The sequence below is a fragment of the Haliotis cracherodii genome, unplaced genomic scaffold, assembly GCF_022045235.1.
Source record: "Haliotis cracherodii isolate W230 unplaced genomic scaffold, xgHalCrac1.p SCAF_20, whole genome shotgun sequence".
Lineage (NCBI taxonomy): Eukaryota > Metazoa > Mollusca > Gastropoda > Lepetellida > Haliotidae > Haliotis > Haliotis cracherodii.
The window spans coordinates 11,779,285-11,805,703 of NW_027266276.1; the positions used below are offsets into that span (position 1 = coordinate 11,779,285).

At 43.5% G+C, this 26,419-nt stretch overlaps 2 protein-coding genes across 2 annotated transcripts; one reads left to right on the plus strand and one right to left on the minus strand.

The window, feature by feature from the left end:
- Nucleotides 1-6,206: 6,206 nt before the first annotated feature.
- LOC139470089 (dermatopontin-like) lies at nt 6,207-10,655 on the minus strand. The gene is made up of 5 exons (XM_071252380.1): nt 10,604-10,655; nt 9,394-9,595; nt 8,030-8,161; nt 6,990-7,113; nt 6,207-6,321 (listed from the first exon to the last, which is right to left on the minus strand). The coding sequence occupies exons 1-5, from the start codon at nt 10,619-10,621 to the stop codon at nt 6,243-6,245; spliced, it is 555 nt and encodes a 184-aa protein (XP_071108481.1). The 5' UTR covers nt 10,622-10,655; the 3' UTR covers nt 6,207-6,242.
- Nucleotides 10,656-19,924: 9,269 nt separating this feature from the next.
- LOC139470086 (dermatopontin-like) lies at nt 19,925-25,441 on the plus strand. Its single transcript, XM_071252376.1, has 5 exons — nt 19,925-19,987; nt 21,626-21,827; nt 22,132-22,263; nt 24,552-24,675; nt 25,335-25,441. The coding sequence occupies exons 1-5, from the start codon at nt 19,970-19,972 to the stop codon at nt 25,411-25,413; spliced, it is 555 nt and encodes a 184-aa protein (XP_071108477.1). The 5' UTR covers nt 19,925-19,969; the 3' UTR covers nt 25,414-25,441.
- Nucleotides 25,442-26,419: the final 978 nt, after the last annotated feature.

Here is a 26,419-nt window from a genome sequence, read left to right on the forward strand (position 1 = left end):
AAAATCATTCATTAGGTTATCTTCGCCTGGACTTTTGTCTGTTTTGAATTGTTTCATAAAAGTGAGTATTTCATAAGCTGTTATTTACAAATATGCAGTGGTTTGTTAGCTCCTCAGGATCAGGATAAACAAATTATTTCTGGGATGAAATTCTACTATTTTTTAATAATTTCCAGAATTGTTTTCGTTCCTGTTTTGATAGGATTTCCAGTTGTTCTAGGTGATTTTGTTTATATACACGTTGTTGTCTTCTGAGTAACTTTTGTATATTCCTTTTTGGCAAAAAAGACCCCTGTTATTATTTTATATACATGTATTGTTTTCTTTATTGAACTGGGGGCACGGGTGGCCCAGTCGTATAAGGCACCGCGATTCGCTGTGCAGAGTTGCGTCCCTTGGGCACGCCAGAAACCTATGATTGTGGGTTCGAATCCCGGTTCTCCCCGATTATGTTTCTAGGTTTGTCAGCACCATACCCGTGCTCGTGGGTTTCACCGAAGTGGTAAACGTCTGAGACCTGCATCACCTCGGGCTTTCCTCCCACATTAAGCTGACACGCCGTGATATAACTGGAACACTGTTAAAAGTGGTGTTAAACCCAACTCACTCACTCACTCTTCTCACTTCGTTTAAATGGAGCAAACCCAAATCACCGAGCCTCTTACTCTTTGCTGACCATCTGCATTAATATAAACCACGTGGTCTAATGGATGCTGACAGGCACGTGGTCGAGCTATGGAGTGTGAGTGACATGGTAGGTGTCATATTTCCTGATTTTGATGGTATCTCTACATGGTATTTGTTTGTTTGTGTGTTTGCTGTTTAACGTCACACTCAGCAATATTCTAGCTATATGACGGCGGTCTGTAAATAGTCGAGTCTGGACCAGACAATCCAGTGATTGATATCACGAGCATCGATCCACGCAATTGGGATCGATGACATGCACCAACCAAGTCAGCGAGCCTGACCACCCGGTCCCGTTAGTCGGCTCTTTATGACAAGCATAGTCACCTCTTACGACAAGCATAGTCACCTCTGACGGCAAGCACGGGATTATTTGGCGTTACTGCACGCGCACGTGTGACTCACATCGGCGTTGTGTCAGGAGACAAATGCACTGACAGAAATGTAGGAATATCATCGGGTGTCACCTTTGATTCGCACGTAAAATACTTGCGCATCAAAGGTGACACCCGATCATATTCCATTTACCAATGTTTACAAATAATTCCTGTTTTGTTCCATTGAATGTTTCAGCTTACTTATTTAACAAGAAACCACATAAAGACCGCACTTCGTTTTACACACCACATATCGGTTTCCAATAAGACAACTTCATTCAAAGAACTTTATCTATCACTGTTTTAAACGCAAGAATATTTGTATATTTTAATTTACGGCTAATCTAGTCAACAATCGCCAATGACTAGAGGGATGGTGTAAATCCTACCGTAGTCTGTCTTACAGACCCTGATACAAATATATCAACTACAGCCCATGCAAAGCCTATAATGTTTGGCAAGTCTAGATTACTGCAGTATCTGAAAATAAAGAGAATCACCGGGCTCCCTTTTTATTATATTTTTATTAAGATACTGAACAACTGTCTTTTCTGTACGATATGTTCATTTCAGAGACTAGATGTTAGTCTAATCCTACTGGGGTCCATGCAGGAAGCAAAGGTACTGTAAGTCCCATGGTCCCTGAGCTTTAGACTAACATTTAGTCTCTGAAATCTTATATTACACAATATCCTTCTTGACTCTAAAAATAAAATAAATTCCCTATGCTGATTTCTGATTTGTGGAATAGAGCTAGCTTCAGCTGGCTAGACTTGCTTTTGTATGCATTTCTAGATTATTATTTTTTCATAAAATAAATATATTCCACGGTCATGGTGCAGGACTACCTTAGCTTTAATTATTGGTGATCTATTGCCTGTTTTTATAGTGTGTCGTCTGTCAAATTCTGTCTTTTTTATTGTTCTAAAACTAGTTTTACAATTATAACCTGTGATATATTGCTGGTTGTTGTATTGTCCTACGATGCATGTTTATAATATATAATATAAATGTTTAACTTGTTCAAGTCACGATATGGCTAAAATAGTGCCGATGTGACTTTAAATATTCACTCACTCACTCACTTCGCTAAAAGATCAAATGCGCCGACTGTACATTATTTAAGAATTAAACGAGTGGGAGATGTTTATCGTACAATAAAACACTGCCGGGAGAATAAACCACAAAATGGCGCATCCAAATCGGTTATCGGTGAAATAGTTTCTTTAAATTTGTAGAGTGTGTGAGAATGTATGGTTTTACGCCGCTTTTAGCAATATTCCAGCAATATCACAGCGGGGGACACCAGAAATGGGCTTCACACATTGTACCCATGTGGGAAATCGAACCCGGGTCTTCGGCGTCACGAGCGGACGCTTTAACCACCAGGCTACCCGACCGCCCCTGTAAGATGATGTCAACTACCCCTGGTGCCCAGGCTAATCCCAAAAACATTCAATCCACTGTGCCAGTCACAACAGTCACAAACTTGTCCGAGGCTGGCGTTGGTGCCCTACGAATTATGTATGTCTCTCAGGTGAGGCGAGGTGAAATTGGGTTTAACCCCCTGGATGCCAGAGGGACATGTATGTCCTACCTCTACAACCCTCACTTTGAAGTCGTGTAAAATTAAAAATACATCACCCACACAAATACACTTCACAGTTTTAGATAAGGTGGGAAATTCCCTCTTCTGTGATATCATCCACTGGCATTTTAGGACAAGCAAAAGTACCGAACGTGACCTCTGAAAATTAGGTACATCGTAAATGTCGCCATTTTTTAAAATTACTAAATCACCACTATCGGTGTTACTTAGAAGTGTATTTTTTTAAAACCGGTTTGATATTTACAGTTAAATTTACACCATCAAATAGGAAATTTAATATTCTCCACATCTGCGTAATTTTATAGCCAGAGGTAGACGTGAGCGCAATTCTCGCACAACCTTCACTTTTCCGATCTTAGGAAAATATGCGTCAGAAAAAAAACCCTCGGCATCCAGAGGTTTAACGTCGCGTCCAAGATAATTGCACTTACATAGCGACGTGCATGTACGTGTGTGTGTTTGTGTGGCTGCTTGTACTAGTCCGGACTGATGCCGATGTATAGTGCTAGCTCACTGAGATACCATGCCGCAGTTTAACTGACTCCGAGACGACCAGTCCTTGTTTTAGACTCTTAATGCCGAGCGCCAGACAGGATAACAAGATGTACCATCTTTTAACTCTTTTGGTATGACGCGGCCGGGAATCGAAACCCGGACCTTCCGCTCTCCGGGGGGACGCTCTACCACTAGATCACGGAGGCGGTCGTCTCTCAGGACAAAAGAATAAGCAATCCTTGAAAGGTTTCATAACCACACACATGCCCATCTGTTACTCATGTAACAATAATTTTTTAATTTGAAGTTTACACGATATACGGCTTTTCCATTAGACGAGAGGTCGGTCACATGACCGCGAAATTGACGTTCATAAGTGTATGAACGACACAATTTTACGTTCTTACGTTTTTCACGAGACCGTGTTCTTGAAATGACGTAAACACTGACGGACTACTTCCACTTCCACATTCCTGGGGAAACCCCTGGGAACTATTTTACTCCGCGATATAGCTGGTTGTTGTATGGCTGTCAGTGTAAACATGAAGTCACATGTACTAAATAAAATTGTGTTTAGATCTAGGCCTACATTGTTTGAGGTAAGAAATTGTGCTAATTTTTTATAAGAATTGACCTTCACTTCGCAAGCTCCGACGTTCATACAGTTTGGCCCTCACTCTGTGAAGGTTCATACTCCAGTGAACTCACACAAAGTGAAGGTCAATTCTTAAATATACATCAGTCAATGAAATCGGCCGCTGTTGCTCGTTCTCCATCATGTTCGTCCCACGTCGACGCCAATACACGTTTTAAGATATTTTATGTGAGGCAAGAATGTTTAAGTGCCTGTCAAAAATAAACCCCAAGGACTTGGCCCCTTATGAGTACCAGAAAGAAGACCCGTAAAGGTTCCGGGGTAGAATAGGTCTTCAACTATTATGTTGTACTCACCCGTGAGTATACGGGGTAGAATAGGTCTTCAGCAACCCATGCTTGCTGTAAAAGGCGACTATGTTTGTCGTAAGAGGCGACTAACGGGATCGGGCGGTCAGGCTCGCTGACTTGGTTGATGCATGTCATCTGTCTCAATTGCTAGGATTGATGCTCATGATGTCAATCACTTGAATGTCTGGTCAAGACTCGACTATTTATAGATCACTGTCATATAGCTAGAATAGTGCGGCGTTATACAACAAACAAACAAACCAGAAAGAACGGTTTCATCAGCACCAGGATATGCACACCTTCCAGCAAGATAACGCAAGCTTGACCAGTCTCCACTTTGCCACATTGAGACCGCACACCAGGAGTACTCTTGAAACACATACAAGTATATATGGAATCCTAGAAGGGACGTTGTCGCATTGTCGCGCTTACGAAAACAACCAAAAAGAGTCAAAATAAACCAAAGTGCGACAACGCGACCGCGCGACAAATGACAAAAATGTCACGTTATTACTTGTTTTTGTAAGGTCAACAATACGACAACGCGACAATGTCCCTTCTAGGATTCCATACATACAGGCATATTTGCTAGATCTGTTGCCGTTGTGGGATATGCAATAAAATATTAATAGCAAATAAATATATAAAAGTTTGCTGCCCTGAAAACCTCCAAAATGAGCTTTTTATTGCTGCTTTTGTGATACATCACTACAGATGACTCCGGGAACAGGTTTGGATGTGAGGTCACTACACATGACTCAGGGAACAGACATGGATGTGACGTCACTGCACATGACTCAGGGAACAGGCGTGGATGTGACGTCACTGCACATGACTCAGGGAACAGGCGTGGATGTGACGTCACTACACATGACTCAGGGAACAGGCGTGGATGTGACGTCACTACACATGACTCAGGGAACAGGCGTGGATGTGACGTCACTGCACATGACTCAGGGAACAGGCGTGGATGTGACGTCACTGCACATGACTCGGGGAACAGACATGGATGTGACGTCACTCGACATGACTCGGGGAACAGGCGTGAATGTGACGTCACTACACATGACTCGGGGGAACAGGCATGGATCTGACGTCACTACACATGACTCAGGAAACAGGCATGGATGTGACGTCATTACACATGGCTCGGGGAACAGGCGTGGATGTGATGTCACTACACATGACACAGGGAACAGGCGTGGATGTGACGTCACTACACATGACTCAGGGAACAGGCATGGAGGTGACGTCACTACACATGACTCGAGGAACAGGCGTGGATGTGACGTCACTGTACATGAGTCGGGGAACAGGCAGGGATGTGACGTCATGTGAGAATATATTTATAAAAGGTAATATATACACACAAAAGTAACTGAACATCTTCTATTTATCTTAATGTGTTTTACCTATTGACAGGTCACTCGGAATTCGATTTTCGTGCCCAGTGACCAATAACTAGTTCACGTGGATGCTATACAGCGAGATTAGGATCTACCAAGCAGGATCTAACTGATAGCTCTAACTGTGTCACCACCTAATTTGTCAATGACGCATCATAGTTTGTTGTAGCGACGTACGCGTCTCCCCTCCCCCGGGGGGACTCGGGGAACAGGCATGGATGTTATGTCACTACACATGACTCGGGGGGTGGGGGGTGGGGGGGGGGGGGGGGGTGGGGGGGGGGGGGGGGGGGGACAGGTGTGGATGTTACGTCACTATACATGACTCAGGAAACAGGCGTGGATGTTGCGTCACTACACAAGACTCATGGAACATGCGTTGAAGTGACGTCACTACACATGATTCAGGTAACAGGCGTGGATGTGACGTCACTAAACATGACTCGGGGAACAGTCATGGAGGTGACGTCATGGACAGAAGCTCACGGTGTCGGTAGTGAGTGAGTGAGTATGGTTTTGCGACGCTTTTAGCAATATTCCAGCAATATCACGGCGGAGGACACCAGAAATGTATTGTACCCATGTCGGGAATCGAACCCGGGTCTTCGGCGTGACGAGCGAACGCTTCAACCGCTAGGCAGTGCTTTGAAGTCAGTTTGCTATGAGGTACAACGAAACGAATGTACAAATGTGCCAATCCAGTTTATTTACTGCAAGATGCATCTAGCTCCGTCCTGCTTGATCCTCCGCTGGTTCGTCATGTGCATCAAGGTCACAAATCTCAAACTTGAAACGACGGTCCCTTGGAATGAGATAATTGCATGAAAGTCAGTAATTTTTACAAATTATAAAACCATTGATCAACCTGTAAAATCAAAACGTTAATATTTTCATAGGCATTAACTCTATAATATATATACGAATCTAAATATATATATATCGTCGCAGTTACTTTTGACAGTGAGTATAAATCAACATTGTCACTTGGAAATGTCAACAGGGTATTGAAATTTCAGAATGCTTTTATGTACGCTTCATTCATATTTGGCCTAAGTTTGAAGTGTTGAATCATATCTTAGATACCATATTATCTCCAGAATCACGTCTGATACATGTCTCTTAAACCATACCTATTCATGCCTATTACAGCGCGACATGGATAATATAACGAGACGATGCAGCGTTAGCGATGCGATAGGCCTTACTCTGTAGATGGTAATCTCGCAAGGATCACACTCATAAGTGAGGGCGACAAAGCGATGTCCCTTCTCGCTCGTCAAATCAACGGCCAGTTTGGTAAAGAAATGGGAACAACATCAGAATGACAAACAGAGTGAAGCGTCTGTGAAATACCGCTACCATAATGCAATATGGATGTCCTCTCGCTAAATTCATTATGTAGCCTGGGAGGTATTGATTACACATAATCTTCACAAGTTCATACTGAAATATGGAACGAAGTCAACTCACTCTTCCTTGTTCTCGTGGTAGCTGTCGATGCCGCGCATGACTTTCCCGGAAGGTACAACGTAGTCCATGTGCTCGTCGAAGTTGTTGACGTAAGCCGTGAAGTAGCAGGACCCAGTTATGAAGCCTGTGTTGAAGCATTTGATAACAATAATAATAATAATAAGAAGAAGAAATGTAGATAATACAAGGAATTTAATGAGGCTGCCCAAAGCATTGTCAGTTGATGCCCAGCTTTGGAACAAACGCAGAGTAATAATAATAATAATAATAATAATAATAATAACAACAACAACAATAATAATGAAGTATCATCTTATCTTAAAATGCACCCTGAAAATCTTGAATCCAACATGGCTGCCAAACCATGTGACCAAAGATCAAGGTCAATTAACATAAAATGTCAAGTACCTAGAGCAGAAGAAAAAATGTAAAGTTTGACAGTTATTGAGACCCATCATGAAATAAAGGAGCTTGTGGGTGAAAACAATACATTTTGATTGTGTATTGTGTATGTATAACGGCGGTAACAATAGGGCGCTTCGTCTATTTCTCCTTTGTCTCTAATCGCATACAAGAGAGGATCCCAAGACTGAACAGGTTGCCTAGGCTACCGTGGTTAAGGGGTAAACCGCTTTCATCTGATTCAGTTTGAATCCTGGCATTAGCTGTGGCTACTGTGTCCCCTCAGTCTTTCACCACATTAAAAGGGGGGATACCGTCCATGGCCTGGTGCCAATTTCATATCCAGGTCGCCCTTGTTCAAAACAACCATAGCACTACGACTGCCGTAAGTCTATATTAATGTATGGGAGTAGACCTAAGCGCTAAGATCGCTTTGTACAACGGCACCCAGGTCAAGATGTGGTATTTAGTGTCACGCGTGAAACTGGGCATTATATTTGTAATTAGGGAAATCGTTAACTCTTTATTGGTCAGCATCACACAGCTAAACTTGTCCAAATAATTTGGGGTTGGAGTGACTTGAATCCAACTTGCTACAATCGCCATTAGGTCTCACTGCGTTGAACATCCACAATTACCTGGTATTTCGCAGCAGTAGAACTTGAAACGACGATCTTCATAATGGTTGTCATGGACACTACTGATTCCCGCTACGATGCCATCACGTGCACACTGGAAGGTGAGGGGTTGATCAAATTCATTTACGTAGCCTAGGAAATGGAAAGTAGCCATCATTGATGGAACAGATAATGACAATACGTTGTTTAGATCCTCCATAATTGGGAAAATGAACACAGCAAAACAAACAAGTCAACAGAGATTATTGTCGTACAGATTTCCTTTTCGACCCGACCGCCTCCCTGGTCTAGTGGTAGAGCGTCCGCCCGGAGAGCGGAAGGTCCGAGGTTCGATACCCGGCCGCGTCATACCAAAAGACGTTAAAAGATGGTACTTAAGATGGTTACCCTGTCTGACGCTCGGCATTAAGGGGCTAAAACAAGGACTGGTCGGCTCGGATTCAGTATACTGTGTCTGAGTGGGGTATTCATGTTAAACTGCGGCATGGTATCTGAGTGAGCTAGCACTATAAATCGGCATTAGTCCGGACTAGTACAAGCAGCCACACAAACACACACACGTACATGCACGTCGCTATATAAGTGCAATAATCTTGGACGCGACGGTAAACCCCATTTCACCTCACCTCAACTTTTCGACACACTAACTATTTTGTTGTCAAATTTGGCAGATAGTAGCAAGTGCGTTTTTCCAAATGTTCCCCCTGTCAGTTCACTATGGAAAGCAGCAAATCTTGCCCTGCCTGACGCCATTGACACCACTGCTCGCATTATGACAGAATCTTGGAACCAGTCTATAGTAACTTACCTGTTTATATTGGCTTACCTGTCTATAGTAACTTACCTATCTGTAGTAACTTACTTGTCTATACTAACTTGCCTTTCTATAGTAACTTACCTGTCTATAGTGTGTGTGTGTTAAGTTCTCCTTTTCTCCCAATACCGATTGTCATATCACATTCGGATGTGATCTTTCGACCACTGCGTTTATCTACGTTCTATTGTTCTTTACGATTTATCGCGTAGCTGTCTTGTATTTGTCTATAGAAGAAAGCTACGCTATACATCATAAAGAACATTGAAGAACGAAGCGTGGTTTATTTCACATTGTTCTATCATGACGTCATTTCTGGAGATTCGAACATGCGCTCGCAACTTGATGACGTTGTATGTATGACGACTCATGGTCGTTGTTTATCGTTCAATAAAACACTGCAGGGAGAATAAACCACTCGGGGCTGCACATCTCATGGTTTATTCTCCCTGCAGTGTTTTATTGTACGATAAACAACCCCCACTCGTTGTTTATTTCTTATATAGTGTCTTACCTGTCCATCCTGGCTTACCTGTCTATAGAAGCTTACCTGTCCATTCACAGTTGGTCATCTTAGCATCTTGATGAGGCGGTGCTCTACAGGAGAAATCCCACACTCTGTCTTCAAAGTGGTTGTCATGGCTACTGATTACATGGACCAAAGAGGTTTCAGGTGGGCATGTGAAGGTGAATGCTTGATCGAATTGGTTGATCCATGCTGTCACGTGACAGATGAGTAGGCAGAGAACAAGCTGAAGTAAAGAGATCAACGTTGTTGAAGTAATCGTGCCTGGACAAAACACACAAGTGGTCAATAGCGTCAGCATTTTTTAAAGACATCGTGTAAGACAAAACACACAAGTGGTCAATAGGTCTAGGTTTCAGCAATTTTTAAAGTCATCGTGTAAGACAAAACACACAAGTGGGCAATAGGTCTAGGTTTCCGCAATTTTTAAAGTCATCGTGTAAGACAAAACACACAAGTGGGCAATAGGTCTAGGTTTCCGCAATTTTTAAAGTCATCGTGTAAGACAAAACACACAAGTGGGCAATAGGTCTAGGTTTCCGCAATTTTTAAAGTCATCGTGTAAGACAAAACACACAAGTGGTCAATAGGTCTAGGTTTCAGCAATTTTTAAGTCATCGTGTAAGACAAAACACACAAGTGGTCAATAGGTCTAGGTTTCAGCAATTTTAAAGTCATCGTGTAAGACAAAACACACAAGTGGTCAATAGGTCTAGGTTTCAGCAATTTTTAAAGTCATCGTGTAAGACAAAACACACAAGTGGTCAATAGCCTCAGCAGTTAGGATAGTCGTCGTGTCTAGACGAAACAAACAAGCGTCATCAATTTGTAAAGTCAACAAAACACAAAAGACTTCGCAGTCAGTAGCGAGAGCACACTCCTTCTGAGACGATGTGACAATGTGTCGGTCATATGGAGTTTACATTCCTGGATTGCCCATAAGTAGCTGTAAGATGCAAGATTGCTTTGGTCCATGCTTCTGGCACAGGGGCCCGTTCCACAAAGCGATCTTAGTGCTATGATTGTCGTAAGCCTATGTTAAAGTATGGGAGTTACGATCATCTTAGCGCTAAGATCGCTTTGTGGAACGGGGCCCAGGTCTCATAAACTAATGTATGAAGAGAGTTTTACGATTTACAAACGTGTTTCATATAACGCTAGTTAAATGAACGCACCCACAATCATGGCGATGACCAATGCAACCTAAATATGTGGTACGTAAAACATAACCGACCTTCCCCAACGATTCCATTGCGCCTTTTAAACACAATGCATTTAGTCTGAGTACATAACATCTGGTAAGGGCTGGATTCCTCCTGTCTAGTTGATAAGGGATTAGGCCATACTGCGACATGTATATATTCTTATATAATAGGTGCAGGTTTCAAATCTTATCAGTAATTGCACCAGGTTAGGTTTTGATTTTCGCAGTTATTGTAATGGGATTCCAGATTTGGAGTATATTTCTGTCATGTCATGCCCTGTCAGAATGTTGTTGGAGGACAGCTCAGATGCAGGTCTTACACGTTTACAACCTTGCAGTATATTTCAGTTATATCATGCCCTGTCAGAATGCTGTCGGAGGAATGCCCATATGCAGGTCCTATACGTTTACAACCTTGGAGTATATTTCTGTTATATCATGCCCTGTCAAAATAATGTTGGAGGACAGTTCAGGTGCAGGTCCTACACATTTACAACATGGAGTATACTTCAGTTATATCATGCCCTGTCAGAATGCTGTTGGAGGACAGCCCATATGCAGGTCCTACACGTTTACAACCCCTGAGTATATTTCAGTTATATCATGCCCTGTCAGAATGCTGTTGGAGGACAGCCCAGATGCAGGTCCTACACATTTACAATCTTTGAGTATATTTCAGTTATATCATGCCCTGTCAGAATGCTGTTGGAGGACAGCTCAGGTGCAGGTCCTACACGTTTGCAACCTTGGAGTATATTTCATGCATGCATGTGTATGTGTGTGATTGCCTGTTCTAGTCCGGACCAGTGCCGATTTAATAGTGCTAGCCCACCCAGATACCATGTCACAGTTTAACATGAATAACCCACACACAGAAATCCTACTCCGAGTCGACCAGTTCTTGTTTTAACCCCTTAAAACCGAGCGCCAGGCAGGGTAACAACAAAAACCATCTTTTAACGTCTTCTGGTATAACGCGACCGAGGAACGAACCCCGGACCTTCCGCTCTCCGGATGGACGCTCTACCACTAGAACACGGAGGTGATCTACACGATTACTGAACGATGCCAATTGCCAAATCACAAAATCAATCCGTTCTATTCCGGAAAGCTGTATGTGCACATTTCCTGTTTATTCAAATAGCCACTCATACTGAGGATCTAGTTGTTGCGTTGTGTTCCCATCCTGGTTGTGTGCCATCGAACCCGGACTGCGTTGATATGTGTTCATGCTGTCAACCACGTGTTTGTATGAAGCTTCAAGTGCTGCCGACCTATTCTGACCCAGGACCGCAAGACAACAGGTGAAATATTATATAAAAAGGCGTGACACATTATTTAGATAAGACATTAAATGAATCACCTTTCTGTCCGCTAATCGCCTTGCCAGTATACCTGAAGATGACCTCGGGTATAACCTAGATCCGGTGGACTCTTTTTAACACTTAATTAACATACTGTAATAATCTGAACAATGAAATTATGTTATGCAAATTAGAATAATTATCAGGATTTTCTTGGAATCTTTTTTTGAAAACGGTCTCTCTTTCACACCGACCTCCAAAGATACAGCTGAGGTTGTAGCTGAGATCGTGAGACAATTCAATGTCGTCATCCAAAGATAGCTCGTGTTGAGAGAACTATATCCCGCGCTCTACGTCCAGCTGAACTTAACGCCAGGTCATTTTTTGTCAGTTTGCGATGACATTCACCACATTGGCCATGTGTCTGAAAGTCAATTAATTGATTGGTAAACGTAGAAAAAAAACCATCTGACTCCAGGAAAAATCCAGGAGCGGCATGGACCAGGTACAGGCGGTGAAGGGTAGTGGTATAGACCAAGTACATCTAAGGAGTGAAGGGTAGTGGTATAGATCAAGTCCATCTAAGGAGTGAAGGGTAGTGGTGTAGACCAAGTACATCTAAGGAGTGGTGGGTAGTGGTGTAGACCAAGTACATCTAAGGAGTGGTGGGTAGTGGTATAGATCAAGTCCATCTAAGGAGTGAAGGGTAGTGGTGTAGACCAAGTACATCTAAGGACTGGTGGGTAGTGGTATAGACCAAGTACATCTAAGGAGTGGTGGGTAGTGGTGTAGACCAAGTACATCTAAGGAGTGGTGGGTAGTGGTATAGACCAAGTACATCTAAGGAGTGAAGGGTAGTGGTATAGATCAAGTCCATCTAAGGAGTGAAGGGTAGTGGTGTAGACCAAGTACATCTAAGGACTGGTGGGTAGTGGTATAGACCAAGTACATCTAAGGAGTGGTGGGTAGTGGTATAGACCAAGTACATCTAAGGGGTGAAGGGTAGTGGTATAGACCAAGTACATCTAAGGACTGGTGGGTAGTGGTATAGACCAAGTACATCTAAGGAGTGGTGGGTAGTGGTGTAGACCAAGTACATCTAAGGAGTGAAGGGTAGTGGTATAGATCAAGTCCATCTAAGGAGTGAAGGGTAGTGGTGTAGACCAAGTACATCTAAGGAGTGGTGGGTAGTGGTGTAGACCAAGTACATCTAAGGAGTGAAGGGTAGTGGTATAGACCAAGTACATCTAAGGGGTGAAGGGTAGTGGTATAGACCAAGTACATCTAAGGGGTGAAGGGTAGTGGTATAGACCAAGTCCATCTAAGGGGTGAAGGGTAGTGGCGTAGACCAAGTACATCTAAGGGGTGAAGGGTAGTGGTATAGACCAAGTACATCTAAGGAGTGGTGGGTAGTGGTATAGACCAAGTACATCTAAGGAGTGGTGGGTAGTGGTATAGACCAAGTCCATCTAAGGGGTGAAGGGTAGTGGTATAGACCAAGTACATCTAAGGAGTGGTGGGTAGTGGTATAGACCAAGTACATCTAAGGGGTGAAGGGTAGTGGTATAGACCGTCCATCTAAGGGGTGAAGGGTAGTGGTATAAACCAAGTACATCTAAGGGGTGAAGGGTAGTGATATAGACCAAGTCCATCTAAGGGGTGAAGGTTAGTGGTATAGACCAAGTACATCTAAGGAGTGGTGGGTAGTGGTATAGACCAAGTACATCTAAGGGGTGAAGGGTAGTGGTATAGACCAAGTACATCTAAGGGGTGAAGGGTAGTGGTATAGACCAAGTCCATCTAAGGTGTATTTGTGTGTGTGTGTGTGCGTGTGTGTGTGCGTGCGTGCGTGCGTGCGTGTGTCCCACTCAGACACAGTAGCCGACCAGTCCTTGTTTTAGCCCTTTAATGCCGAGCGCCAGGCAGACCAACACGTACCATCTGTAACGCCTTTTGGCATGATGCGGCCGGGGTTCCGCTCTCCAGTCAGACGCTCTACCACTAGACCAGGAAGGCGGTCCATGTGAGATAGAGAAAGCAATTGGGAGTGAAGTCAAATAGCTATTGCCATGGAACAGTTTGCTAGCCATAATTAGACATTCTGACATTGAAGAATGCTTGATTCTGATTGATCAAAACAGGATTGAAATCAGGTATCAAATTCCATTTGATAAATCAGGTATCAAATTCCATTTGATGCCTCCAAATTAACAAGCCTTTTCACACATAAACCGTACATATGAGTACATCGATCAATCAATAGCCTTCATGTAACAATGGGGGCGGTCGGGTATCCTAGTGGTTAAAGCGTTCGCTCGTCACGCCGAAGACCCGGGTTCGATTCCCGACATGGGTACAATGTGTGAAGCCCATTTCTGGTGCCCCCCGCCGTGATATTGCTGGAATATTGCTAAAAGCGGCGTAAAACCATACTCACTCACCCATTCACTCATGTAACAAAGGCTGCAGATAACCCATCATACGTTCGATATCAGAACATCGGATGATTTTGGCGACGATTTTGACATCTCAGACCTTAACCCCGACTGATTTGATGATAACATGAAAGAACTGAACGAAAGTATATCGTTTGAACACAAATCATACCGTTTATAAAACAGTAACTGTTAGTGACAACGTTATCGGTTCAACATTGGAAATAAAAGGTATAGAATCTAGTTAAAATTCCTCAAATTTGAAAACACAGTAGGTTGTTCGAGGCATTTCAAAATGACTGTATCACTTTGAAACAAATCTGTTCAGAAAATTAATACAAAATATAGTTTTTAAAAATGTTATTTAATTTGGAAATGTATAATAAGCGGAGGTGCATTGTTAACAAGAACGTATTTATGACAGATCCAAATTCCCGAGTGAGTGTTTGGTGTTTAACGCCGCAGTAAGTAATATTCCAAGTATACTAGCCACATTAAGAAACTGTGCACGGAGAAAATATAGATATAAGGGCACATCGTCCATATATCAAATATAGGTTTGAACACAGCAATTATTGGAGACATTCAAACGCTCATGCACGTGCCATGCGATATGACGTCATTGATGGGAGCCTATGGACGTGCAATGTGTTACTGCACGTGCATCCTGTGCAGCTGTACACACCATGTGCAACTCAAAATTCGCTGTCACTTTGGAAAGCATGATCTGTGGTCATTCAAAAATTCAAAACTTCTCAGGCGCAGACACAAGCATATTACAACCTGAAGCAAATCATGCCAAGATTGACAGCTGCACAGCGTCATGAAGCCATTGGAATGATCCGAGCGGGAATGAGGCAACAACAGTTGGCAACACGTTTCCAATGCCATCGTAACACGATATCGGCATTGGTGAGGCGTTATCAGAACACAAATGACGTTGCCGACCACCCACGTTCAGGACGTCCCCGAGTAACGACGCCAAGAAAGGACAGATGGATTCGAGTTACACATCTCCGACACAGGTTCCAAACGGCAGTAACGACGTCCCAGACAATTCCTGGACTGCGCCGTATCCATCCCAACACTGTCAGGAATCGTTTACGTCAGTACGGGATTCGACCACGACGCCCTGCCATACGTCCCATCCTGACACACCGTCATCGAGTCAACCGTCTAAGATGGTGTCGAAATCATGTTCGCCAACCTCGAATATGGTGGAGAAATGTTGTCTTTACAGATGAATCGAGGTTCAACATTTCCCACAGTGACGGGCGCCAACGTGTCTACCGGCGTTTGGGAGAACGTTATGCACGCAACTGTATTGTGGAGAGGAATCGTTTTGGAGGTGGCTCTGTGATGATTTGGGGTGGGATAACAGCACGGCACCGAACCCCTTTGGTGGTTGTTCAGGGCAATCTCACCGGTGTTGGCTACAGAGATCAGATTCTGAGGCCTGTGGTCATTCCTTTCCTGCAACGTCATGGCCCGGGATTGACATTTCAACAGGACAACGCTCGTCCTCACACGGCTAGGGTCGCAATGGATTTCCTTCACCATAACAATGTCATGTTACTGCCATGGCCTGCAGTTTCTCTAGATCTCTTCCCAATACAGCAAGTGTGGGATGAAATGGAGCGCCGTCTGCGTCGTCTTCCACATCCTCCAGATAACGTCCGTGACTTGGCACAGGATTTGAGGAGGATATGGCAGGCCATTCCCCAGGCCTTCCATGCCCATTTGGTGGACTCCATGCGTCGCCGATGCACTGCTGTGATTCACGCACAGGGTGGTCATACCCGTTATTGACTTTGTGACTTTGTCGTATGACCCCCTACTTCATTTTGATCTTCCGACGTCATCGTAACAGATGTTGTTCAGGTCCCGTTGACATTTTCTTATGGTCCGATCATTCAGCTGCTACAGCGTCTGCATCATTTTGTTCTTGCTGTGTTGTATTTCAATCCAGAATATATTTTCTCCGTGCACAGTTTCTTTATGTGGCTAGTATATTTCACGGCGGCATGTAATGATCTAGCTTGGCCCAGGCAAACCAGCCACTGAAAGCACGAGAAACGATCTACACCATAAGGACACTCTGACTCACGATCAGTCACGATCAGTCAGGTTACTGAACCTGGTCAACCACCAGTATGTATGGTATCCTTGAAGGTCCGGGGTAGAATAGGTCTTCAGCAACCCATGCTTGTCGCAAAAGGCGACTATGCTTATCTTAAGAGGCGACTAACGGGATCGGGTGGTCAGGCTTTCTGACTTGGTTGATGCATGTCATCGTATCCCAATTGCGTAGATCGATGCTCATGATGTCAATAAGTGGATTGGCTTGTCCAGATTCGATTATTTACAGACCGCCGTCATATAGCTGGAATATTGCTGAGTGCGGCGTTAAACAACCAGCCAACCAATTGCGTTGATCGATGCTCATGATGTCAATCACTGGATTGACTTGTCCAGATTCGATTATTTACAGACCGCTGTCATATAGCTGGAATATTGCTGAGTGCGGCGTTAAACAACAAACCAACCAATTGCGTTGATCGATGCTCATGATGTCAATCACTGGATTGTCTTGTCCAGATTCGATTATTTACAGACCGCCGTCATATAGCTGGAATATTGCTGAGTGCGGCGTTAAACAACCAAACAACCAATTGCGTTGATCGATGCTCATGATGTCAATCACTGGATTGTCGTGTCCAGATTCGATTATTTACAGACTGCTGTCATATAGCTGGAATATTGCTGAGTGCGGCGTTAAACAACAAACCAACCAATTGCGTTGATCGATGCTCATGATGTCAATCACTGGATTGTCTTGTCCAGATTCGATTATTTACAGACCGCTGTCATATAGCTGGAATATTGCTGAGTGCGGCGTTAAACAACAAACCAACCAATTGCGTTGATCGATGCTCATGATGTCAATCACTGGATTGTCTTGTCCAGATTCGATTATTTACAGACCGCCGTCATATAGCTGGAATATTGCTGAGTGCGGCGATAAACAACAAACCAACCAATTGCGTTGATCGATGCTCATGATGTCAATCACTGGATTGTCTTGTCCAGAATCGATTATTTACAGACCGCCGTCATATAGCTGGAATATTGCTGAGTGCGGCGTTAAACAACCAACCAACCAATAGCGTTGATCGATGTTCATGATATCAATCACTGGATTGTCGTGTCCAGACTCGATTATTTACAGACCGCCGTCATATAGCTAGAATATTGCTGGGTGTGGCGTAAAACAACAAACCAATCAATCAATCAATCAATTCCAAAAAAACAAGACAGAAAATGGGTAAAAGAACGAGCCACCCCTTCAACCCCAAATCCCATGTTCCCTTCTTCCTGTACCAGCGGGGGCGGCGGGGTAGCCTTGCGGTTAAAGCGGTCGCTCGTCACGCCAAAGAGGCCGAAGACCCGATTCCCACATGGGTACAATGTGTGAAGCCCATTTCTGGTGTCCCCCGCCCTGATATTGCTGGAATATTGCTAAAAGCGACGTAAAACTATACTCCCTCACTCCCTTCATGCAGTATACTGGAGAATGGCAACTGTCACGCGTTGACATACACATTTACACCTTGTACTTTCTGAGCGCCATATAAACTGACGACCCCCAAAAAACGTTACCATAGTTTTAGAATACATGTATCTACTTTAAAAAAACCAAAAGATAGACGAGCATGCACCTGAACCGGAAGGGCCGCCATCTTGGAATTTCCGTCACAGAAAGAGTTGACTACTCGCAGTAGTCACATTTGTCGCATTGTCGCGCTTTGAATAATATTTTTTACTTTTTACAAAGGACGACCTTATTATAATACCTTTTGCTTGCTTTTGTAACGGCGACAATTCGACAATGTCCCTTCTAGGATTCCATACTTTACCTATCTTATCTACAAAGGGCCTGTCTTGAAGTTTTACGTAAACTCCTGGAACTATTGTTGGTGTGACCAGAGACCATATAATAGAGTCTCTGGTGCGACAGGCAGCAAAAGTAGTAAAACAATCCTGAACAAATTTATTTCACCAACAAACATTCTGAATTTAGTCATTTTGAAGTTGTACGTATGTACGAGTTAGTTTAAAATATCCACCAAACAGTAAAACATATTAAGAATGACCGAACACCGACCTGGCTGAACTTGACTTTTTGCTCTCAATGGCTGCCAAAATAGTTGTTCACGGTGACAGAGCGTTTATCAAATCGCTGTAGTGAGTGAGTGAGTTGGGTTTAACGCCGCTTTTAACAGTATTCCAGTTATATCACGGCGTGTCAGCTTGATGTGGGGGGAAAACCCGAAGTGATGCAGGTCTCAGACGTTTAACACTTTGGTGAAACCCACGAGCACGGGTATGGTGCTGACAAACCTAGAAACATAATCGGGGCGAACCGGGATTCAAACCCACAATCATAGGTTTCTGGCGTGCCTAAGGGACGCAACTGTGCACAGCGAATCGCGGCGCCTCAGACGACTGGGCCACCCGTGCCCCCTCAAATCGTTGTTACCCAGAAGACAATCCTGATCCGTAGGTCAACATTAAGGAGAAAATTAACTAGTGGAAGTGAGCCGCTGTCTGGCATAAAATGTCATTGCAGCCATTGTTATATGCATCGATGCGTGGGGTGTCGATAAATCGATGTTTTCATGCGCAAGTTCTTATGTAAAAAGTCATGTTAATTTTGAGGTATCAAATGGAATTAGATACCTGATTGTAGTCTTGTTTGACCAATCAGAATCAAACATTGTTCAGCATCGTGGTAGAATTTATATTAGAACATGTCAGCTCATTGTGGGTACAAATTTCAATGTCATGCGGGTCCTTTGTGTTAACCAATAGGGGGCAATCTCAAGACTAGGGGACTCGAAACCACCACATACGTACAGGAAGTGGACAGGTTTGGTGGGGGTAGCGTTATGATGTGGGCGCTATCTCTCATCATGGCAGGAAAGGTTTGGTCAATATCCAGGGCAATCTTACGGCTCAACGATACATCAACGAAATTCTCCTACCAGACGTCCTCCCAATTGCAGCTAACGGTAACGATGTATTCCAGCAGGGCAACGCTCGACCGCATACAACACGGATCACACGAGCCTGTATACACGTCGATGCACTCCCTTGGCCCTCCAGATCCCCAGATTTGTACCCGATAGAGCACCTGTGGGATGAATTGGATAGACGGCTACGCCGACGTCAACCACAACCCCAGACCCTAGACGATGAAGCAGTTGGTTTTGCGCTGCAGGCCGAGTGGGATACCATTCCCCAGGATGTGATTCGCATACTCGATTCTTTCATGGGCAGATGTCAGGCCGCCATCGATTCCAACGGGGTACATACGCGTTATTGATGGTAGCTGACCTTCACCTTGGGCTTTTCCTATGTATTGAGAGGACTACAACCACCAAGTGTTCTCTCCACAACATTTGTGATCAGTACCGAGTACGGTTCCTCGTATAAATGTCTTTCCTTCCTCACACAAATCTGGCTTTACGTTTCTTTTTTTTTAAGAGTATAGGTATGGGCATTATAGCCTGATCTCTTATCAGCAAGACACATTAATCTCGACCCCTAGCGAGTGTTCCATACTCAGACTACAGACATTGAGTGTAGAAGGCAAAATGGAATCTTTGAAGAAGGTCGGTTATTTTTTTTGTATTACATATTAAGGTTACAGTGGTCATCAGTAAGTGCGCGTCTGCACGATAGTGGGTGCGTGTCATTGAATGTCTTGAATGAGTTTGTTCAACTAGCGTTCAATGAAACATGCTTTTAAATCGCAAAACTCTCTTTCATAATATTCCTGTGCCAGAAACATAGGCCAGGGAAATATTGCATGTCACAAACAACTGGCGGACCTCTGGAGTTTGTGCTTTGATCCGCCCTTGAAAACGTTCATTCGTCCCCTGTATCTGATAATTACTTGTGGACAATTCAGGAATGTAAACCAACTCAATATGACGGATCTCAGAAGGCTATTTGCCACTAAGCCGCAAGTGTCTTGTCGAGGCACGATGATCTTACTAATATCTGACACCATTTACCACTTGTTTGTTTTGTCGAGACACGTTGATTTTATTAATGTCTGACACTAATGACCACTTGTTTTGTCGAGACACGTTGACTTTATTAATGTCTGACACTAATGACCACTTGTTTGTTTTGTCGAGGCACGATGATCTCACTGATCTTCCCGAGGCGAGGGAGTTAACTGACTATAAAAGTCCAGTGGAAATTGCCAAATCAATTCTATTCCAAATCTCAAAATTCCAAAATTCTATATAAGCAGCCCCTAAAGCCCCCTCCTGGGTTGCAAACACCACCCTCGCCCCTTTCGGAAACACATTTAATGGCCTGGCCAGGCCCGTGTGCGAAATACGCATGAGTCGGAAAGCGCACATTATCTGCAAAGTAAGTAAGTACGTAAGTAAGCCAAATCAAAAAGGTTCTCACAAAAACCCTAACCAAACCAAAAATTCTACATCCGTCCAAAATAATCGACAGAGTAATCACTAAACTCCAAACAGGACATAGCAACCTAAATAACCACCTCAAAATAATTTAAAAAAACACGCAACTGGAACCTGCCCACGTGACAAACAACTAGAAACCCCAGAACACGCACTCATACACTGCACCCCCTACCTAACACACCGAACTACACTACAAACCACCCTAAATATAATTAAGGCTCTTACTCTAGAAGCAATCCTAAACCCACAAAATAAAATTGAAAAATTCAAAGCCTTAGGCGTATACTTAATCAAAACAGGACTAATAAATTTCATTTTAAACCCCAATAAACTACCAAAGCCAAACCACATAATCAAACTAACAAACTTCCATACTCAGCTTCCTTAGTTCGCCCCCCAAACCCTCTTGGCATTTTTTCCAAATCTCAAAATTTCCAATATTCTATAAATGCAACCACTGAAACACCCCTACTGGATTGCCAAACAACTTTTTCCCCTTTTCGGAAACACATTAAATGGCCTGGCCGGGCCCGTGTGCGAAATACGCTGCAGACGGAAAGCGCACGTAAAATCTCTAATATAAGTAAGTAAGTAAGTAAGTAAGTAAGTAAGTAAGTAAGTGAACTTTTACAGTCCTCGGGAAGATGACTAATTACTGACGCTATCGAATAATTGTTTGTTCTGTTGAGGCAGGATGACTTCACTAATGGCTGACACAATTGATCACTTTGTTTCCTCTAGTCCCACCCGATATCGTTTATTCATTTCATAAAACACAACCACAAGCTCTAATCTTTACTTCAGGTTGTTCTCTGCGTTCTGGTGTGTCACGTGACAGCCTGGGTCAACCAATTCGATAAAGAATTCACCTTCCAATGCCCGCCTGAAACCTCATTGGTCCATGTTGTCAGTAGCCATGACAACCACTTTGAAGACAGAGTGTGGGATTTCTCCTGTAGAGCCCCGCCTCACAACGATGCTAAGATGAGCAACTGTGAATGGACAGGTAGGTTACTATAGGAAAGTATATTTCAATTGTCAGGTAAGCCACAATAAGCAGGTTAGCCACTATAGACAGGTAAGGCATAAAAAAAATATAAGCCATGATAAGCAGGTTAGCCACTATAGACAGATCCGCCGGATCCGCCGGATTTGACAACAAAATAGTACATGTGTCGAAAAGGAAAACACTGTTGGATTGAATATTTCTTATTTTTAAAAAAGTTATTGTATTTTCTCTTTTATTAAGGATCGAAATAACATATTGTCGTTATCTATTCCATCAATGCCACCTCCTTTACATCTCATAGGCTACGAAAATGAATTTGATCGACCCTTGACCTTCCAATGTGCACGTGATGGCGTCATAGCGGGAATTAGTAGTATCCATGACAACCATCATGAAGACCGTCGTTTCAAGTTCTACTGCTGCGAAATACCAGGTAATTGTGGATGTTCAACACGGTGAGACCTTTTGGCAATTGTAGAAAGTTGGATTCAAGTCACTTTTTGTGGACGATGAGTTCAAATTGAAATTAAAAACCACACCTGCACCTAGATTTGAAGGTGAGGTGAGGTGAAATTGGGTTTAACGTCGCGTCCAAGATTATTGCAATTATATAGCGACGTGCATGCACGTGTGTGTGTGTGTGGCTGCTTGTACTAGTCCGGACTGATGCCGATTTATAGTGCTAGCTCACTGAGATACCATGCCGCAGTTTAACATGAATATCCCACTCAGACACATTATGCTGACTCCGAGCCGACCAGTCCTTGTTTTAGCCCCTTAATGCCGAGTGCCAGACAGGGTAACAGCAAGTACCATCTCTTAACGCCTTTTGGTATGACGCGGCCGGGGATCGAACCCCGGACCTTCCGCTCTCCGGGCGGACCTAGATTTGAAGCAGGCACCAGGTGATGGAGGGTAACTCCTCTTGAGACGTGATGAACGACTGAGGGAGCACAGTACCCGCAGCTACATGCCAGGATTCAAACTGATGAAAGCCGTGAAGAGGGGAACCAAGAGTTGAGCACGGTAACCTTGGCAACCTGTTATGGCCTGGGTTCCCCTCTTGTTTGTGATTACAGGAAATTGAGTATAAACTCTAATAGGACTCCAAGCCAGAAGGACAAAGTCCTACTGTAACCGTCAGAATTATTATTATTTTTTATATATTTCGGGCTCCAAGAGAGAATGGTTTGAAGTCCGTAGGCCATATTCATTTCAAAGACATTTTGCCCTTTTACTACCCATGTTTCTGCTGCTTTGAGAAGCTTGACATTCCATGTTCTTGGACTTTGGTCATTGGCCACGTGCTTTTGACAGCCATATTGGATTCACGATTTCAGAGTGCATATATTTTAGTACAAGTCTTCAAAACCTTAATCCCCTGATCCGACCAGCTGAAATGATTCCAGACTTTCTAAGATGTGTCTCCATACTTAATGCATTAAACCACTAGACGTATTTCAAACTTTATTTGTTTTTGGTCATATTAGGTTTTTAGATCTGATCGATTTTTTTTCATGTAATTTCTTTTTTTAAATCATATCTGCAAGGTTCTTCACCAAAATATACTGAACTTAGAATGATGTTATGATGCAATATATTTCACATTTTTGTTTTGGTAATTTTGCGTGGCGGCACTCCTCTGAACATATTAGCTGAAATGCGTCCAAACTTTCCCACAATGATCTTTCACATTTCTTTTTCAAAAGCAACGCCGTTTTCGTATTATACAACGACCGATCAATATTCCGAGACCAAACACAGAGTGAGTGAGTGAACTGGGTTTAACGCCGCTTTTAACAGTGTTCCAATTATATCACGGGTCAGCTTGATGAGGGAGGAAAGCCCGAAGTGATGCAGGTCTTAGACGTTTATCACTTTGGTGAAACCCAAGAGCACGGGTATGGTGCTGACATATTTGGGGCGAAACGGGGATTCGAAGCCACAATCAGAGGTTGCGGGCGTGCTCAAGGGACACAACTCTGCACAGCGAATCGTGACGCCCTTGCCTCCTCTACACGCAGTCCAGACAGCGAATGGGACTTCTCCCTGGAAGCGCTGACTAGTCGAACCCACCAGGAACTTTTCGGAGAATGTGAAGACTCCCCAACACTGCAGCCTTCTGTATTACCCAGATTGTCAGAAGGGCTGTATTCCTGGAAGCAAACCCGGGTACTCTCCCAATGTCGGTCCATAGATTGAGAGATACCAAACCTAAGGCACCGAGAACAATGCGAAGTCGGACAACTTGGTACTTGGGATGCCAGCGTGACATTTCGAAAGCAAGGCCTGCATACTGGTATATACCATGTTTTTCTTGAATCTTGTCTAAAAAAATGTCTCAAAACCGACAGAAAATTCAATGATATAAATGATTTCATTGGATTCATAAAAAGGACAAGATCAGGTTTGTTGGTTTGGATAAGCCTGATGCTGTATACGGGTCTATTCCAAAGAATTTTGTATTTTTCATTTTCCATGACGCCCTCTACATATTGTGGGTGGTCCCATGGTAGGACTTCTGTGTCAAAACCACAAGCATGGCGAGGACGGTCATAAAATGATTGAGCCTTTCCATCATGTCGCTTGAGATATTGTGCTTGTTCCAAAGCTTGGCATCAACTGACAATGCGTTGGGCAGCCTGATTAAATTCCTTGTATTATCTACATTCCTTCTTCTTCTTCTTCTTATTATTATTATTATCAAATGCTTCAACACAGGCTACATAACTGGGTCCTGCTACTTCACGGCTTACGTCAACAACTTCGACGAGCACATGGACTACGTTGTACCTTCCGGGAAAGTCATGCGCGGCATCGACAGCTACCACGAGAACAAGGAAGAGTGAGTTGACTTCGTTCCATATTTCAGTATGAACTTGTGAAGATTATGTGTAATCAATACCTCCCAGGCTACATAATGAATTTAGCGAGAGGACATCCATATTGCATTATGGTAGCGGTATTTCACAGACGCTTCACTCTGTCATTCTGATCCCTTTTCTTTACCAAACTGGCCGTTGATTTGACGAGCGAAAGGGGACATCGCTTTGTCGCCCTCACTTATGAGTGTGATCCTTGCGAGATTACCATCTACAGAGTAAGGCCTATCGCATCGCTAATGCTGCATCGTCTCATTATATCATCCATGTCGCGCTGTAATGCGGCATGAGTAGGTATGGTTTAAGAGACATGTATCAGACGTGATTCTGGAGATAATATTGTCTCTAAGATGTGATTCAACACTTCAAACTTTGGCCAAATATGAATGAAGCGTACATAAAAGTATTCGGAAATTTCAATATCCTGTTGACATTAATTTTCCAAGTGACAATGTTGATTTATACTCACTGTCAAACGTAACTGCGATGATATATATATTAAAATTCGTATATATAATAGAGATAATGCCTATGAAAATATTAACGTTTTTGGTTTTACAGGTTGATCAATGGTTTATATTGTGTAAAGATTACTGACTTTCATGCAATTATCTCATTCCAGGGACCGTCGTTTCAAGTTTGAGATTTGTGACCTTGATGCACATGACGAACCAGCGAAGGATCAAGTAAGACGGAACTAGATGCATCTTGCAATAAATAAACTGGATTGACGCATTTGTACGTTTGTTTCGTTGTGTCTCATGGCAAACTGACGAAGAATCAACATTAGACTTCAAAGCACTACCGACGGTAGCCTAGTGGTTGAAGCGTTCGCTCGTCACGCCGAAGACCCGGGTTCGATTCCCGACATGGGTACTATACATATCTGGTGTCCCCCGCCGTGATATTGCTGGAATATTGCTAAAAGCGGCGTAAAACGATACTCACTCACTCACTACCGACACCTGAGCTTCTGTCCATGACGTCACCTCCATGCCTGTTCCCAGAGTCATGTGTAGTGACGTCACTTCAACGCCTGTTCCCCGAGTCGTGTGTAGTGACGTAACATCCACGCCTGTTCCTTGAGTCGTGTGAAGTGACATCACATCCACACCTGTTCCATGAGTCATGTATAGTGACGTCACATCCACGCCTGTTCCCCGAGTCGTGTGAAGTGACATCACATCCACACCTGTTCCCTGAGTCATGTGTAGTGACGTCACATCCACGCCTGTTCCCCGAGTCGTGTGAAGTGACATCACATCCACACCTGTTCCCTGAGTCATGTATAGTGACATAACATCCACGCCTGTTCCCTGAGTCATGTGTAGCGACGTCACATCCACGCCTGTTCCCTGAGTCATGTGTAGTGACGTCACACCCACACCTGCTCCGAGTCATGTGCAGTGACGTCACACCCAGTACGTTCCCGGAGTCTTGTGTAGTGATAATGAAGTGAATATAAGAAGTACTGCAAAGCCATTAACTTTCTATGTCAATGTGACGATTTGTTTATAGGTTGTTTGTTTGTTTGTTGTTTAACGCCGCACTCATCAATATTCCAGTTATATGACGGCCATCTGTAATAATCGAGTCTGGACAAGGCAATCCTGTGATTGATATCACGAGCATCGATCTACGCAATTGGGATACGATGACATGCATCAACCAAGTCAGCGAGCTTGACCACCCGATCCCGTTAGTTGC